Here is a 14,326-nt window from a genome sequence, read left to right as displayed (position 1 = left end):
TAACGAGGCCTCTCTTAGGTTTTCATTCCGTGGTGAAGACATACGTGTAGAGGTCCGCAAACACAGCCATAAAAGAATGGACGCCTTTAGAATATCATGTACTGTGAGGTTCCGTTTCCGGAGTGCCGGGAGCCCGCGCGCCACCACAGAGCATGCGCAGATCGCCTTGAGGGCGCCAGATGGCGCCAGGTGCCCGCCAGCTGCAGGTACGCCCGCCGCATTCGGGCCAATCAGCGCGAGCGGTAGGCGGGCTCCCGGTACTCCGGTAAAGGTAACACGGTACACGGTATGCTAAATGATCTACTGGCACAATACTCTATCTAGAGGCATCGACTGCTTCTATTGCTATCGCAGTGCCAATAAATACTGTAATTAGGTGTCCTTGTGAATTTAATGCGCTCTGCAACCGTAGCGTTACGATACGTACTCGCCGCTGCGATAAACGCGGCGTCCTTGAAGCCTGCCACCTTTCGGGGCGCCGGCACAAAACGGTCCCCTTTCCGGCACATCTTCGTGGCCACGTGGCATTTGTAGCCGGCCGGGCAGCACGTCACGTGGTCCTCGCAGCACACAGCGTCGTGCAGCGGACAGCAGCCGTAGTGGCCGCTGCTCAGCTGGCAGCAGGTCTGGCCGCTCAAGCACTTGTGTCCGTCGGGGCACCTAATGGCTGCAGGACGGCGATGGTGACGATGGCGAACCGGTAGGGCTCTTGAGAACTTCAGACTCCGGTTTGAAATTCACGCATCTGTCATGGCCAACCATCGGAGGCTAGACTACGGAGGCGCCGCCTATGCTTTCTCGTGTGAGTTAATAGGGACACCTTGAGTTCATTCCACAGTTTTTGCGCAGCTTCGAGTTGGAGGTCATCTATATAGACGCCGCAGGGGATGCGACGACCTGTTAATTTATAAGTTTTGTCTGATGAGGGGTCCAGACCTTGAAGCATAGAGTTTACAGGAAGTCTTGCGACTGGTATGCTAAAAATAACTTTGGGAGGTTAAGTCACGAGGTGTCAGAACATGCGGAGGATAGAAACACTACTCCGCAGGCAGGAGCTGAGGAATACTGGGTCTGCTCAAAGAACACCCGACTGGGGTTAATGCCACTTCGAGCATCCTTCGCTTGTGTTAGTCATGTGACCGCTGACATTACGATTGTCCCACTTCCAGGGAGATCTTTCGCTGTTTAGAGAGAAATTCGGTGACTGGCCTGTAGGTAACTGGCGGTTGAAATATTTTGAAGCCACAACTGGCGACCGACCCATCGCGGTGGTATCCACAAATAATTAAAGGTGGTAATTGACGAGCAAGTTAACCATCATATGTTTATAACGTCACGTTGATTGATTATTGTAATAAATACGGATATTAAAATGATTTGGCAGTTTTTAGCTGCTGTCAAGGAGAGCTGCCCGAGCTGTTTCCTAAAAGCTGCAGTTTTCGGTGAGGCAGCAGATACATGCGAAGGATATTATTGTTATCCTTCCATGCGTAACAAAACTCAGATGCCACAATACACTTAAGACCGGAACTGCACCCAAAAACAGTATCGGAGCAATACAGTCCTCCATTATAAGCATCAAACTGCAAATAATGCGTTGTACCCAGCCTCGGCAACTGTTGGAACTGTTTATATACATTGTGATACCACAGAGATTTCTGGTTGTGCAGCTGATGCGCTTTATCGAGGACGTCTCACAGTGTCTGCCAGACGAAAGACGGCACAACGCAGGACAGCTTGAACGTGGTTATTGTCGACGGTTAGTACATGACGTCACGGGCACACGCGAGCAGAGCATGATTGTAGTGGTTATAACGATATGCAGTCAGACAGACCTCCATCTCTTGGTATCCAGAATTGCGACGCTGCAGTATGATCTTCAAGCCTCGTTTCGATCGCTAAAATGTTCCATCTTTGCCGGGGCATTCCGACCTCGCATCAGAGCATGTCACGCCTCCGACTCAGACGCATTTACTGCACGGGCCAAGCAGTCTTCGAGGACAGGACGCCACAGACTCAGAACAACACGGATGCTGGTAGCTCGTGCTGTTAGTGTGCAACGCTCACATACACGGCAGCTGCCCTTACTTGATGTAAGGCCTGTCTCAAGGACCTGCTGCGGTGAACTGCTGAGTCTGTGCCGAGAAGAATGCATGGGCACTGTTTCTCCGGTGATGTCCTTGACGCATTTCTGCAGGGTTATGATGCAGCGGTACCCTTCAGGACAGCAGCTCACGTAGTCTTCGCAGCATGTCGCTCGCACGTACGGGCAGCAGTTGTAGGTCTTGTCGTAGAGCTCACAGCAGGTCTGGTTGTTGAAACACATCTTGCCGTCCGGGCAGTGAATTAACCGCCCTAATCGAAAATTCCGGTCGGGAAAAATTTTCTTGCAATGTCACCCACGTATGGCTGCTAAATCTTTCGATCCTCCTATGTACAAAATGAATCAGCGCAGCTTCGACCACTACGTAGCTTGCAAACACGCAAGATGCATCGGCAAAGAAAGTCATTAATGGTAGACCAGCAGCTTTGAGCATATCAGTTGTCATGGGATATACACGCATGGCCTTACTCAAAACCCTACGGATTTGCTTCTGGGTCATACTGTGAAGATCTTTATGCGTTGCAAGCAGTCCAAATCTTTTTAAGGTCAGAGGAACTCGCATTCTCACCGCTCCAAAGCTTCGGATTTCACAGCCTGTAATGGAGCCACACTACATGGCTTAGGAGCAAACCCTATTTTTTTTTACCTTCAACAAATGGCTGTTCATAGCATGTGGTGGGCTGTGGTTAACAGTCGTGAGGCACTCTAAAGAAACCTTAATCTTTCCCCCAGCGGAGGGAATGTAACGAAACGAGGTGCACACAAGAGAGTGAACGTTGTCAGTGCTTACCATCAGCCTCAAGCAGCGCTCGTCGAGGCGTGGGAACAATAGGGTCTACCTTCTGGGCCATGGCTACGCTGTGGTTGCTCGTAGCGTGGATGCACTGGTGGGTGGACACCTTGCACTGGTATCCCTCCGGGCAGCAGCTGAGGTGGTCGCTGCAGCATTCGGCGTGCGAGTAGGGACAGCAGCCGTACCTGCCCGATGTAAGCAGGCAGCAGGTCTGGGTGTTTTGGCAGTAGCTTCCATCGGGGCAGGGAAGAAGACCCGCTGCGAGTGGATTTTATTGTTAGCTGGCTGTAATTGACTAGTGTTCGGCAAAACATCAATATTGGGCTAACTCGGCGGCAGCGTTTCTTAGCATGAAGAAAAGGCCATAGGGGGAGGGGCGTCTGCAACTGAGTCACTCTGCCGGTAGTTCCCCACAGGGAAGCCGCCTGGCGCTTCTCTCCACCACCAAAAGCAGCGCACAATCTTGATTCTTTTTTCACCAAGGAATGCGATTAGTCTCATTCATAATTCGTGCAAACATGCTGCTGTAAGCAGTGGAACTTTTTTCGCAGTTTTTCCCAATCTAACCGGTTTAACTCAGTGTTCACAAAGAACAGGTACACCTAATGGCAATACAATGGCATTAGAAGCTGTTGATGATTTTGCCGGAATTGACGTCACTGCCGGTCTGGCGACGCCGCTTGTCTCTAGCCAATGAGAATCATCCAGACTGGTGTCGTCACTTCCCTCCAGCCAATCAGAGGATTTTATGACAGATGACGTTTTTTTTCTCCCAATGAGGCTTCTAATGATATCACATCAAAAACTCCTCTCGGTAGCCGACCGCATCAAGTCGCATACTGCTGGCGTCGTCACACTGGTGTGACGGTGGCTGTAGAGCCAGTGACTCTAGGTGGCGTAATCAAGGAAAGTGAATTTGCAGTGACTGCCTAACGTTTAAAATGTGTAGTCGGTCTGGAAATGTTCCTTAAGTAACAATTAACACCAGCATACTCTGCTTTAACTGTGAAACTATTAACTGCGAACGGGGACTATATTCCGTTGTGTGGGAAGAAAGGGCGTGTTGTAGCTCTGTAGTTTTGGTGCATATTCAAAATAAGTCACGGAGTGTAGTCGGTGATTCGTGTTTGGGGGATATGGCTAGCTACGAGAAACATACAAACAGAAAGACATACTACGAATAGGGGCAGGAGGGGGCAAAAAAGCCAAGGCCCTATCCACTATAGTATGTAATATGTACTATCGGGGACAAAAGTGGTATACTCTACGCAGCGGGTGCCGGTGCTGCGGAAAACTGCATAGTAACGCCATCTACAGGCGGCCTCTGGGATCGAGACAGACATTTGGAGCTCTTTATTATTTGCAACCATGTCACTTGACTCGCTTCAATGTTTCGTGCTATAGATGGCGTTACGATGCAGTTTTCCGTTGCTCCGGCTCCCACTGCGTGGAGTATACCACCTTTTGTCCCCGATAGTACCTTTGAACTATGGGGATTGTCGTTCGATGTGAGTTGTGGCATATAACAGCAAGAATTTTATGCCAGTTGTTACTCTCGAGGACAAGCCTGCCGTAGTGAACGCAGTTTGCCTAAGTAAGTTCTTATAAACACACATCTTTTAACTCGCCGAACTCGTTGTGCACACGCCACATATCAAGACCGCAGCGGTATCCTAGGGGTTTGAGCATCTGCCTCGTATGCCGGAGATTTGGGGGTTTGATCCCCAGTGCCGCCGGGTACCCATCGGTAATACAATGGGTACAAACTTTCCTCTGGTCTGATGCTCAGCTTCTCTGCGGTGCAATGGTTGGAAAATAAGTACTGACCCCGTCTTGTGTAAAAGAAATGCCTTAATTGTGCCATGGCGCCCTTTTGCCAAAGGTGCCCTTGCTCAATTAAAATTCATCATCACCAATACACATCCACATACAAAAACCAGGCAGGTGTAGTCCTCACCGTTAACGGTCGGGGTCGCCTCTTTCGCGACAGGGTTGATTGGGTGGAGTTTCCGGACCATGGCCACCGTGTGGTTGCTGCTGGCGTGGACACACTGATGGGTGGAGATCTTGCACTGGTAACCCTCGGGGCAGCAGCTGAGGTGGTCGCTGCAGCACTCGGCGTGCGAGTAGGGACAGCAGCCGTAGTGGCCGCTGACGAGGAGGCAACACGTCTGGCCGTCGTTGCAGTAGTTTCCGTCGGGGCATCGGATGTTGCCCGCCGACAGTTCTGCGGGAGGAGGCACAAAAATGGCTGGTGTGCAACGTGGCTTCAAGCTAGTTATACGAGCGAAAGCTCCGTTAAGCGTGGTCTCCACTCTCTCAAATGTGAAGGTCAAGGTCAGGTACCAATTAGTCATAGTCATGTGATCACGCGGTCATACTGCCATAGCTTGGGCAATAACACCACGCAGGTAAGTTTGGTTTGACCTTGTGAGGCATTGAAGGTCATTGTCGATGGAGTGCTCACTGTCTCAAATCAGATGCGAAGGTCAAGGGCAGGTACTAAATATGTGATCACGTGGTCATACTGCCATAGCTTGGGCAATAACACCACGCAGGTAAGTTCGGTTTGACCTTGTGAGGCATTGAAGGTCATTGTCGATGGAGTGCCCACTGTCTCAAATCAGATGCGAAAATCAAGGTCAGGTACCAAATAGTCATAGTCATGTGATCACGTGGTCACACTACCATAGCTTGGGCAATAACGCCACGCAGTTAAGTTTGGTTTGACCATGTGAGGCACTGAACGTCATTGCCTCATCCACATCGAAATTGGAAGTTGTATCCCGAGGCGCAGAGCTGTCGCTCTAAAAACAGAGCTCATTAAACCCTAACTATAAAAAGGCACAAGCCATGACATAGGAGCAATGGGTAGGTTGGAGAAAAGAAAAAGGCTGAAAAATAATGAGTCCAACCTCAACCGCTGATGGCCAAGCTTCGCATATTAAATCGTGAGAACTTTACAGAAAAAAAAATGCCAATGTTGAGGTTATCCCGCATAAATCGCAAAGATCGCTGAAAGTCTCAGCCCCGCCATTGGTCTGTAACGAGTGCACAGCACCCTCTATACTGGCACCCGTTTACACCCGTTTACACGGTACCATCCATCTTTCCACAGGGACAGCACGTTCAGACAACGTGTTCCTGCAGCTGCTCTTTCCCTTTTAAACAGCTCGGAGGTTTCGGCCATCGTCATAGTCTTTGATTACAGCGAGTTAAAATCTAAAAGATGTCCCGAAAAAGGAGGCACTGCCATTCTATACCAAGAGTTGATTGAGTTGTAATAAAAATTATAAAAGTAGTTAAAAGTACCCTGCAACGAAGTGAACGCAACGATTAACCCTGAAAGGACGGCTCAAGCATAAACGTTTCTGGCTTTCTTTCCACTCATAATACGTGCAGCTGCAATAAAATAATGGACAGCTCCGTTGTGGGGATCCCTTCAATGGAGCCAGTTGCAGCGCTGTGCACACCTCTATTTATTAACTCCCTACCACTCTCGTCACACCCCCCCCACTAAAATCCCTACGCACACACAGAGTGGACGTGTTCAGAACAGAATTTTCCGCAATAATAATAATAATAATAATAATAATAATAATGATAATTGGTTTTTGGGGAAAGGAAACGGCGCAGTATCTGTCTCATATCGTTGGACACCTGAACCGCGCCGTAAGGGAAGGGATAAAGGCGGGAGTGAAAGAAGAAAGGAAGAAAATAGGTGCCGTAGTGGAGGGCTCCGGAATAATTTCGACCATTTGGGGATCTTTAACGTGCACTGACATCGCACAGCACACGGGCGCCTTAGCGTTTTGCCTCCATCGAAACGCAGCCGCCGCGGTCGGGTTCGAACCCGGGAACTCCGGATTCGAACCCGACCGCGGCAGCTGCGTTTTTATGGAGGCAAAACGCTAAGGCGCCCGTGTGCTGTGTGATGTCAGTGCACGTTAAAGATCCCCAGGTGGTCGAAATTATTTCGTGCTCCACTCCGCAATGGCAGCCGAATTGATTTCTTGCACTTCCAGCACTGCAAGAGGTTTTGAAGTGAATAGGAGTCGATATCTTATGCAATCTAACCGCGCGATCTGATACTGACCACCCTCCCACCACATAAACCCTGTTAAAAAAATTGGAGAGGACACTCAAGCTCCGCCTTAAGGGTATAACGCGATAGCGTAGTGGGTTAGGCCTTTCCATTCTGAGCAGTTTGACACGTTTGAACGCAGTTTTCATTTTTTTTTCAATTCCGTCAATAAATTAATTGATCAATTACGTACTGTAAATTTTCTTTATTGGCATCATAAAGCACTGGCTTTTAATTATGATAATTTTGACACCTCTGAACCCCCTTTTCCATTTTTTTCGTTTATTTGAATAATCAATCACTATGATTTCATTAACTTGTCATCACCTATCACACACCAATAAATCATCAATCACTAGAACAACAAATTACCATGGTACATTTTTTTACGCTTCCCCGATTATTTTCGACACGCGGTGCCATAATAATTGGTTGGTTTTGGGGGGAAAGGAAATGGCGCAGTATCTGTCTCATATATCGTTGGACACCTGAACCGCGCCGTATGGGAAGGGATGAGGGAGGGAGTGAAAGAAGAAAGGAAGAAATAGGTGCCGTAGTGGAGGGCTCCGGATTAATTTCGACCACCTGGGGATCTTTAACGTGCACTGACATCGCACAGCACACGGGCGCCATAGCGTTTTTCCTCCATAAAAACGCAGCCGCCGCGGTCGGGTTCGAACCCGGGAACTCCGGCTCAGTAGTCGAGCGCCCTAACCACTGAGCCACCGCGGCGGGTACGCGGTGCCAGCTACAACTAACAATAATAATTGGTTTTTAGGGAAAGGAAATGGGAGTTCCCGGGTTCGAACCCGACCGCGGCGGCTGCGTTTTATGGAGGAAAAACGCTAAGGCGCCCGTGTGCTGTGCGATGTCAGTGCACGTTAAAGATCCCCAGGTGGTCGAAATTATTCCGGAGCCCTCCACCACGGCACCTCTCTCTTCCTTTCTTCTTTGACTCCCTCCATTACCCTTCTCTTAAGGCGCGGTTCAGGTGTCCAACGATATATGGGGCAGATACTGCGCCATTTCCTTTCCCCCCAAAACCAATTATTATTATTATTAAAGGAAATGGTGCAGTATCTGTCTCGTATATCGTTGGACACCTGAACCGCGCCGTAAGGGAGGGGATGAAGGAGGGAGTGAAAGGAAAAAGGAAGAAAGAGGTACCCGTAGCGATGGGCTCCGGAATAATTTCGACCACCTGGGCATCTTTAATGTAGCGGCGGCTGCGTTTTTATGGAGGAAAAACGCTAAGGCGCCCGTGTGCTGTGCGATGTCAGCGCACGTTAAAGATCCTCAGATGGACGAAATTATTCCGGAGCCGTCCACTACGGCACCTCTTCTTCCTTTCATCTTTCAATCCCTCCATTATCCCTTCCCTTACGGCGCGGTTCAGGTGTCCAACGATATGAGACAGATACTGCGCCATTTTCCTTTCCCCAAAAAACAATTATTATTATTAATTATTTAACGTGCACTCACATCGCACATCAAACGGGCGCCTTAGCGTTTCGCATCCATAAAAACGCAGCCGCTGCGGTCGGGTTCGATCCCGGGCCGACTACAACTACGCCGACGGCTTCTCTACCGAACGAGCTGTATACGCTGTTGCGTCATACACTCCTTTTAATTAACAAAACTGGTTGTGCATACACTACACATCCAGAAAGCAGGCAAGTATAGTTCTCACCGTTCACGTTCGGTGACTCCTTTTTTGGGACAGGGCTGACTGGGTTGAGTTTCCGCACCATGGCCACCGTGTGGTTGCTGCTAGCGTGGGACACACTGATGGGTGGAGAGCTTGCACTGGTAACCCTCGGGGCAGCAGCTGACATGGTCGCTGCAGCACTCCGCATGGGCGTACGGGCAGCAGCCGTAGTGGCCGCTGACGAGGAGGCAACACGTCTGGCCGTCAAAGCAGTAGTTTCCGTCGGGGCATCGGATGTTGCCCACCGACAGTTCTGCAGAAGGAGGCACGAAAACAGAGTACACGAAACCCTATAGCTAGAAAACTGCACGAGATGTGGCCTAGAAGCAATTACTGGATTGGGGCTCACAAAAAGCGATAGGTTTAAAGGGACATTGAGGACAATGCTGTTAACATTTTTTTTGTTAGTAAACTTGATAGTTCGGCATTTCGTGGCTTTGTTGCCGCTTGCCCGGCTGCGAAAGGTGCATTTTTTTGCTAAGATATTTGGATTCGAAATCGAGAAGAACTTTTTCCCGCCGCTCCGATTCAAACTCGGGACTATCTGGTGACGAAATAGGAGAAAAGTGACGTAAAGCGGCGGAAACGAGGACCCCGTGATTGCTGGCGGCGAGCTCTGCGCTGCCGCCTAGCAGCAGTCGAAATGAAAACATGTGCCGGCCGGACACTTAAGGCCTCTATCAGCCGTCGTCGCTTCGTTCACGTTTCCACGAACGTTACGACGGATCCCATTCCCGATTCCGACAACGAAGTTCTCGCAAAGAACCGCTGCCTGCACTTAAGCGACCTCAACCCCACACAGCGTGCGATGCTTTTGAAGGCTGAGCTGGCGGGTCTGGCAAGAAAGTGTGAGCGCGGAGCCCTTATAGATATGGTCTACAGACAGTCTATAGACTTAATATCAACTCTATTGCCTTTCTATAGATATTTTTTTCTATTTATAGTGGATCCCAAGAGAAGGCAAGCGTAGCAGGGGGCGGCAGAAAGGTAGTTCGGTGGATGAGATTAAGAAGTTCGCGGGCATATGGTGGCCGCAGCTGGGAAAAGACAGGGTTAAATGGAGAGACATGGGAGTGGTCTTTGTCCTGCAATGGGCGTAGGTAGGCAGATGATAATGACGGAGATGAGGATAATGATTCATAGTCAATAGACTGTCTGTAGACAGAAGTCTTGTTTAATAAAACCGTATAGACATAAACCTATACACTGTCTGTAGACTGTCTATGGGATTTGTATTCCGTATAGACTATTCTCTAGGATATGTCTATAGACAGTCTATAGACTTTCTAGGCAGGATACTATGAACAGCCTATAGACTGTCTAAAGAAATTTTTATAAGGGAGAAGTTACCCGACCGCGGCGGCTGCGTTTTTATGGAGGAAAAACGCCAAGGCGCCCGTGTGCTGTGCGATGTCAGTGCACGTTAAAGATCCCCAGGTGGTCGAAATTATTCCGGAGCCCTCCACTACGGCACCTCTTTTTCCTTTCTTCTTTCACTCCCTCCTTTATCCCTTCCCTTACAGGCGCGGTTCAGGTGTCCAGCGATATATGAGACAGATACTGCGCCATTTCCTTCCCCAAAAACCAATTATTATTATTATTATTATTATTATTATTAGACACCCGCCGCGATGGCTCAGTGGTTAGGGCGCTTGGATACTGATCCGGAGTTCCCGGGTTCGAACCCGACCGCGGCGGCTGTGTTTTTATGGAGGAAAAACGCTAAGGCTCCCGTGTGCTGTGCGATGTCAGTGCACGTTAAAGATCCCCAGGTGGTCGAAATTATTCCGGAGCCCTCCACTACGGCACCTTCTTCTTCCTTTCCTCTTTCACTCTCTCCCTTATTCCTTCCCTTACGGCGCGGTTCAGGTTTCCGCCGATATGCGAGACAGATACTGCGCCATTTCCTTTCCCCAAAAAAAAACAATTATTATTATTATTGGTAGTAGCGCTGTCACCGCTGAGCCAGCGTCACGATTGATATGTAGCGACGAGTACTGCGGGCACATTTAAATTCTGTAACAGTGTTCGTAGGGCTGGTTATGCAGCCCAGCGTCTTGGAACCATTGAGGAAGCGAACACGTCGAGCGGTGCGTTTGCTAACTCGGAGGTGCACGGAACATTATCTACCCACAACTGTTTGCTTGTCGCAAGTGCGTCCCGCTGCAGGAACTTCATACGAGGAGCACTTAGAGAGGCATCTGGAGGTCCTCTGTTGCTCCGCGCTTGTAAATCGAGACGCGTCATAAACGAAACCACGTGGGCGCGCAAAGCGAATAGCCATGAGGCACCCCAAAACGTAACGAAACTCAGCTGGCCGCCTGTTGCGCCACCAATTGCATGTTTTCTTTGACTTTCAACGTTCAGGTTGTCTGTTTTCCGTTTTCCTTGTGTGATAAAAGTGCACTAGCAGTTTGAAAACATAATTTATAGACTTCAATATCAAACAAACGCTTAACCTTCATTCACGTACGTCAGCCTCAGAGATCGGCGTTTCTCAGTGCACGTTAAAGATCCCCAGGCCGTCGAAATTAATCCGGAGCCCACCACTACGGCACCTATTTCTTCCTTTCTTCTTTCACTCCCTCCCTCATCCCTTCCTATACGGCGCGGTTCGGGTGTCCGCCGATATGTGAGACGGATACTGCGCCATTTCCTTTCCTCAAAAACCAGTTTGCAATTTCTCTCTAAATAAAAAAAATGAGTGGCAGGAAGCAGTAAAATCATTAACATACGCAGACATGGCTTATTGGAATTATGGAAACAAGCTTTAACTGGAATTTACCCGCCGCGATGGCTCAGTGGTTAGGACACTCGGCTACTGATCCGGAGTACCCGGTTCGAACCCGACCGCGGCGGCCGCGTATCGATGTAGGCGAAACGCAAAAGGCATCCGTGTGCTGTGCGACGTCAGTGCCCGTTAAAGATTCCCAGGTGGCCGAAATGATTCCGCACGCCCTCCACTACGGCACCTCTTTCTTCCTTTCTTCTTTCACTCCCTCCTTTATCCCTTCCCTTACCTCGCGGTTCAGGTGTCCGCCTAGATGCGAGACAGATTCTGTGCCATTTCCTTTAATAATAATAATAATAATTGGTTTTTTGGGGGAAAGGAAATGGCGCAGTATCTGTCTCATATATCGTTGGACACCTGAACCGCGCCGTATGGGAAGGGATAAAGGAGGGAGTGAAAGAAGAAAGGAAGAAATAGGTGCCGTAGTGGAGGGCTCCGGATTAATTTCGACCACCTGGGGATCTTTAACGTGCACTGACATCGCACAGCACACGGGCGCCATAGCGTTTTTCCTCCATAAAAACGCAGCCGCCGCGGTCGGGTTCGAACCCGGGAACTCCGGCTCAGTAGTCGAGCGCCCTAACCACTGAGCCACCGCGCCGGGTCCATTTCCTTTCCCCAAAAACATTTTTTATTTTATTTTTTATTTTTATTTTTATTTTTTTTTCCATTTCCTTTCCCCAAAAACATTTCTTTAGACACCCGCGCGATGGCTAAGTGGTTAGAGCGCTTGGCTACTGATCCGGAGTTCCCGGGTTCGAACCCGACCGCTGCGGCTGCGTTTCGATGGAGGCGGAACGCTAAGACGCCCGTGTGCTGTGCGGTGTCAGTGCACGTTAAAGATCCCCAGGTGGCCGAAATTATTCCGGAGCCCTCCACTACGGCACCTATTTCTTCTTCTTCTTCTTCTCCTCAAGTAATATTCCTTCTTTCACTTCCTCCTTTTCCCTTCCCTTACGGCGCGGTTCAGGTTTCCGCCGATATGCGAGACAGATAGTGCGCCAATTTCCTTCTCCAAAAACCAATTCAATTACCAATTTGATTTCTTTTTAGAGACAACAAAGCGCAGGCGCTTACTGCTTTCATCGGTCTTGATGTGACCGCGGTTAGCGTTGACCTTCCGGACCATGGCCACGGTGTGGTTACTGGTGCCGTGTATGCATTGCCTGGTGGAGAGGTTGCAAAGGTACCCTTCGGGGCAGCAACTCTGGAAGTCGCTGCAGCATTCGGCGTGCGGATAGGGACAACAGCCATACTGGCCGGACGCGAGGAGGCAGCAGGTTTGGTTGTCTTTGCAGTAGCTTCCGCCAGGACACGGGACGTTCCCTGCTGACGAGTGCAGACCATAAGCGTGAAAATTAGCCAAACACGGCTAATCGTACGAGTCGAATTCATGTGAAAGTGAGCACTTTGTTTAAGGAAGGGCTGTTTCAGAATGTTTCTAAGGTTCGGCTTGATGTTCGGCTTAGGTTTGCCGCGGTTTTCGAGAAACGTTCGCCTGAGCTTGACGACAATGCGAGCTAAAGTTATTTCACGCGCAACACGATAAAACTTCTGCACAGACGGGCAAGAAAAACTTTGAGATCAGCGCGGCGACCCGCACTGGAGAAATGCAAAAGAATTGCATTGCCTATATCTATAGACATGTAGTGACGTATGCGAATGTGACGTCATGGAACTTTCTAGAACGCGGTTTTTTTCCACGGCGCCAGTATGCGTTCTATTTATTTTTATTTTCATTCTTTATTTTTTATTTTATTTATTTTAGTTGTGACGTATGCCGACGGTTATGGCTGTTTTGACATCCAGGTGTTATGTCGACAACGGTGGGTATTGTGACGTCCGAACGTAATTTTTGAGTGTAATTAATTAACAATTTAGAATTCATCAACCAATTTTTCCCACAGCAAGATCTCATCACGCACTAACACAGTCAAACTTTTGCACATTTATCTGGCTTCTTCCTTTCTTCTCCCAGTCCCTCCTTTATCCCTTCCCCAGGCGCGGTTCCCGTGTCCGCCGAGATGTGAGACCGAAACTGCGCCATTTCCTTTCCCCCAACAGTAATAATAATAATAATAATTGGTTTTGGGGGGAAAGGAAATGGCGCAGTATCTGTCCCGTATATCGTTGGACACCTGAACCGCGCCGTAAGGGAAGGGATAAAGGAGGGAGTGACAGAAGAAAGGAAGAAGAGGTGCCGTAGTGGAGGGCCCCGGAATAATTTCGACCACCTGGGGATCTTTAACGTGCACTGACATCGCACAGCACACGGGCGCCTTAGCGTTTTTCCTCCATAAAAACGCAGCCGCCGCGGTCGGATTCGAACACGGGAACTCCGGATCAGTAGTCGAGCGCCCTAACCACTGAGCCACCGCGGCGGGGCCTGACATGAAAGAGAAAAATAAAAAACTGAAGATGAAGAAATAGATCACTGAATGGTTTGGAACTAATGGAAACAAAAATAATGGAAAGCGTCGCACACTTTATTCTTTCGAGACTATATCCACCTTCATCATGTTATTCATCCTCTACTCCCAAGCTCGCCTGAATGTTTGTAGATAACATATCCTCCTGCCCGCATTGCAAGTCACGCCATGTACAGTCGTGATCAATATAACAGGGAGCAAACATTTGGCACAAAATTGAGGGGTGCCTATTTATTTCTCCACTAAATTTGAGAACAACTTTTGAACACTATACGCAAAGAGAAAAAGTGACTTTGTGCACAAAATTGAGAGTTTTCTGGTTATTTCTCAACTAAATTTGAGAACAACGTTCGGATGCTGTACGTAAAGAGGAAAAGTATTTAGAATAAGGAAAAAAAATTCCTTGTCGCACAACTA

At 48.9% G+C, this 14,326-nt stretch overlaps 1 protein-coding gene across 1 annotated transcript in view; it reads right to left on the bottom strand.

Annotated features, from left to right (window-relative positions):
- LOC144109531 (uncharacterized) overlaps positions 1-14,326 on the bottom strand; it is a 53,996-nt gene that overhangs the window by 18,656 nt on the left and 21,014 nt on the right. The window contains exons 10-15 of the mRNA XM_077642356.1: positions 12,538-12,809; positions 8,672-8,942; positions 4,855-5,124; positions 2,895-3,155; positions 2,089-2,355; positions 428-667 (exon numbers count right to left, since the gene is read on the bottom strand). Coding sequence (XP_077498482.1) covers positions 428-667; positions 2,089-2,355; positions 2,895-3,155; positions 4,855-5,124; positions 8,672-8,942; positions 12,538-12,809 — 1,581 coding nt within the window. The remainder of the gene's footprint in view (positions 1-427; positions 668-2,088; positions 2,356-2,894; positions 3,156-4,854; positions 5,125-8,671; positions 8,943-12,537; positions 12,810-14,326) is intronic.

The sequence above is a fragment of the Amblyomma americanum genome, chromosome 11 (assembly GCF_052857255.1).
Source record: "Amblyomma americanum isolate KBUSLIRL-KWMA chromosome 11, ASM5285725v1, whole genome shotgun sequence".
NCBI classification, from domain to species: domain Eukaryota; kingdom Metazoa; phylum Arthropoda; class Arachnida; order Ixodida; family Ixodidae; genus Amblyomma; species Amblyomma americanum.
Note: the sequence above shows the minus strand (reverse complement) of the source record. Positions and strands in the feature narration are given on the sequence as shown.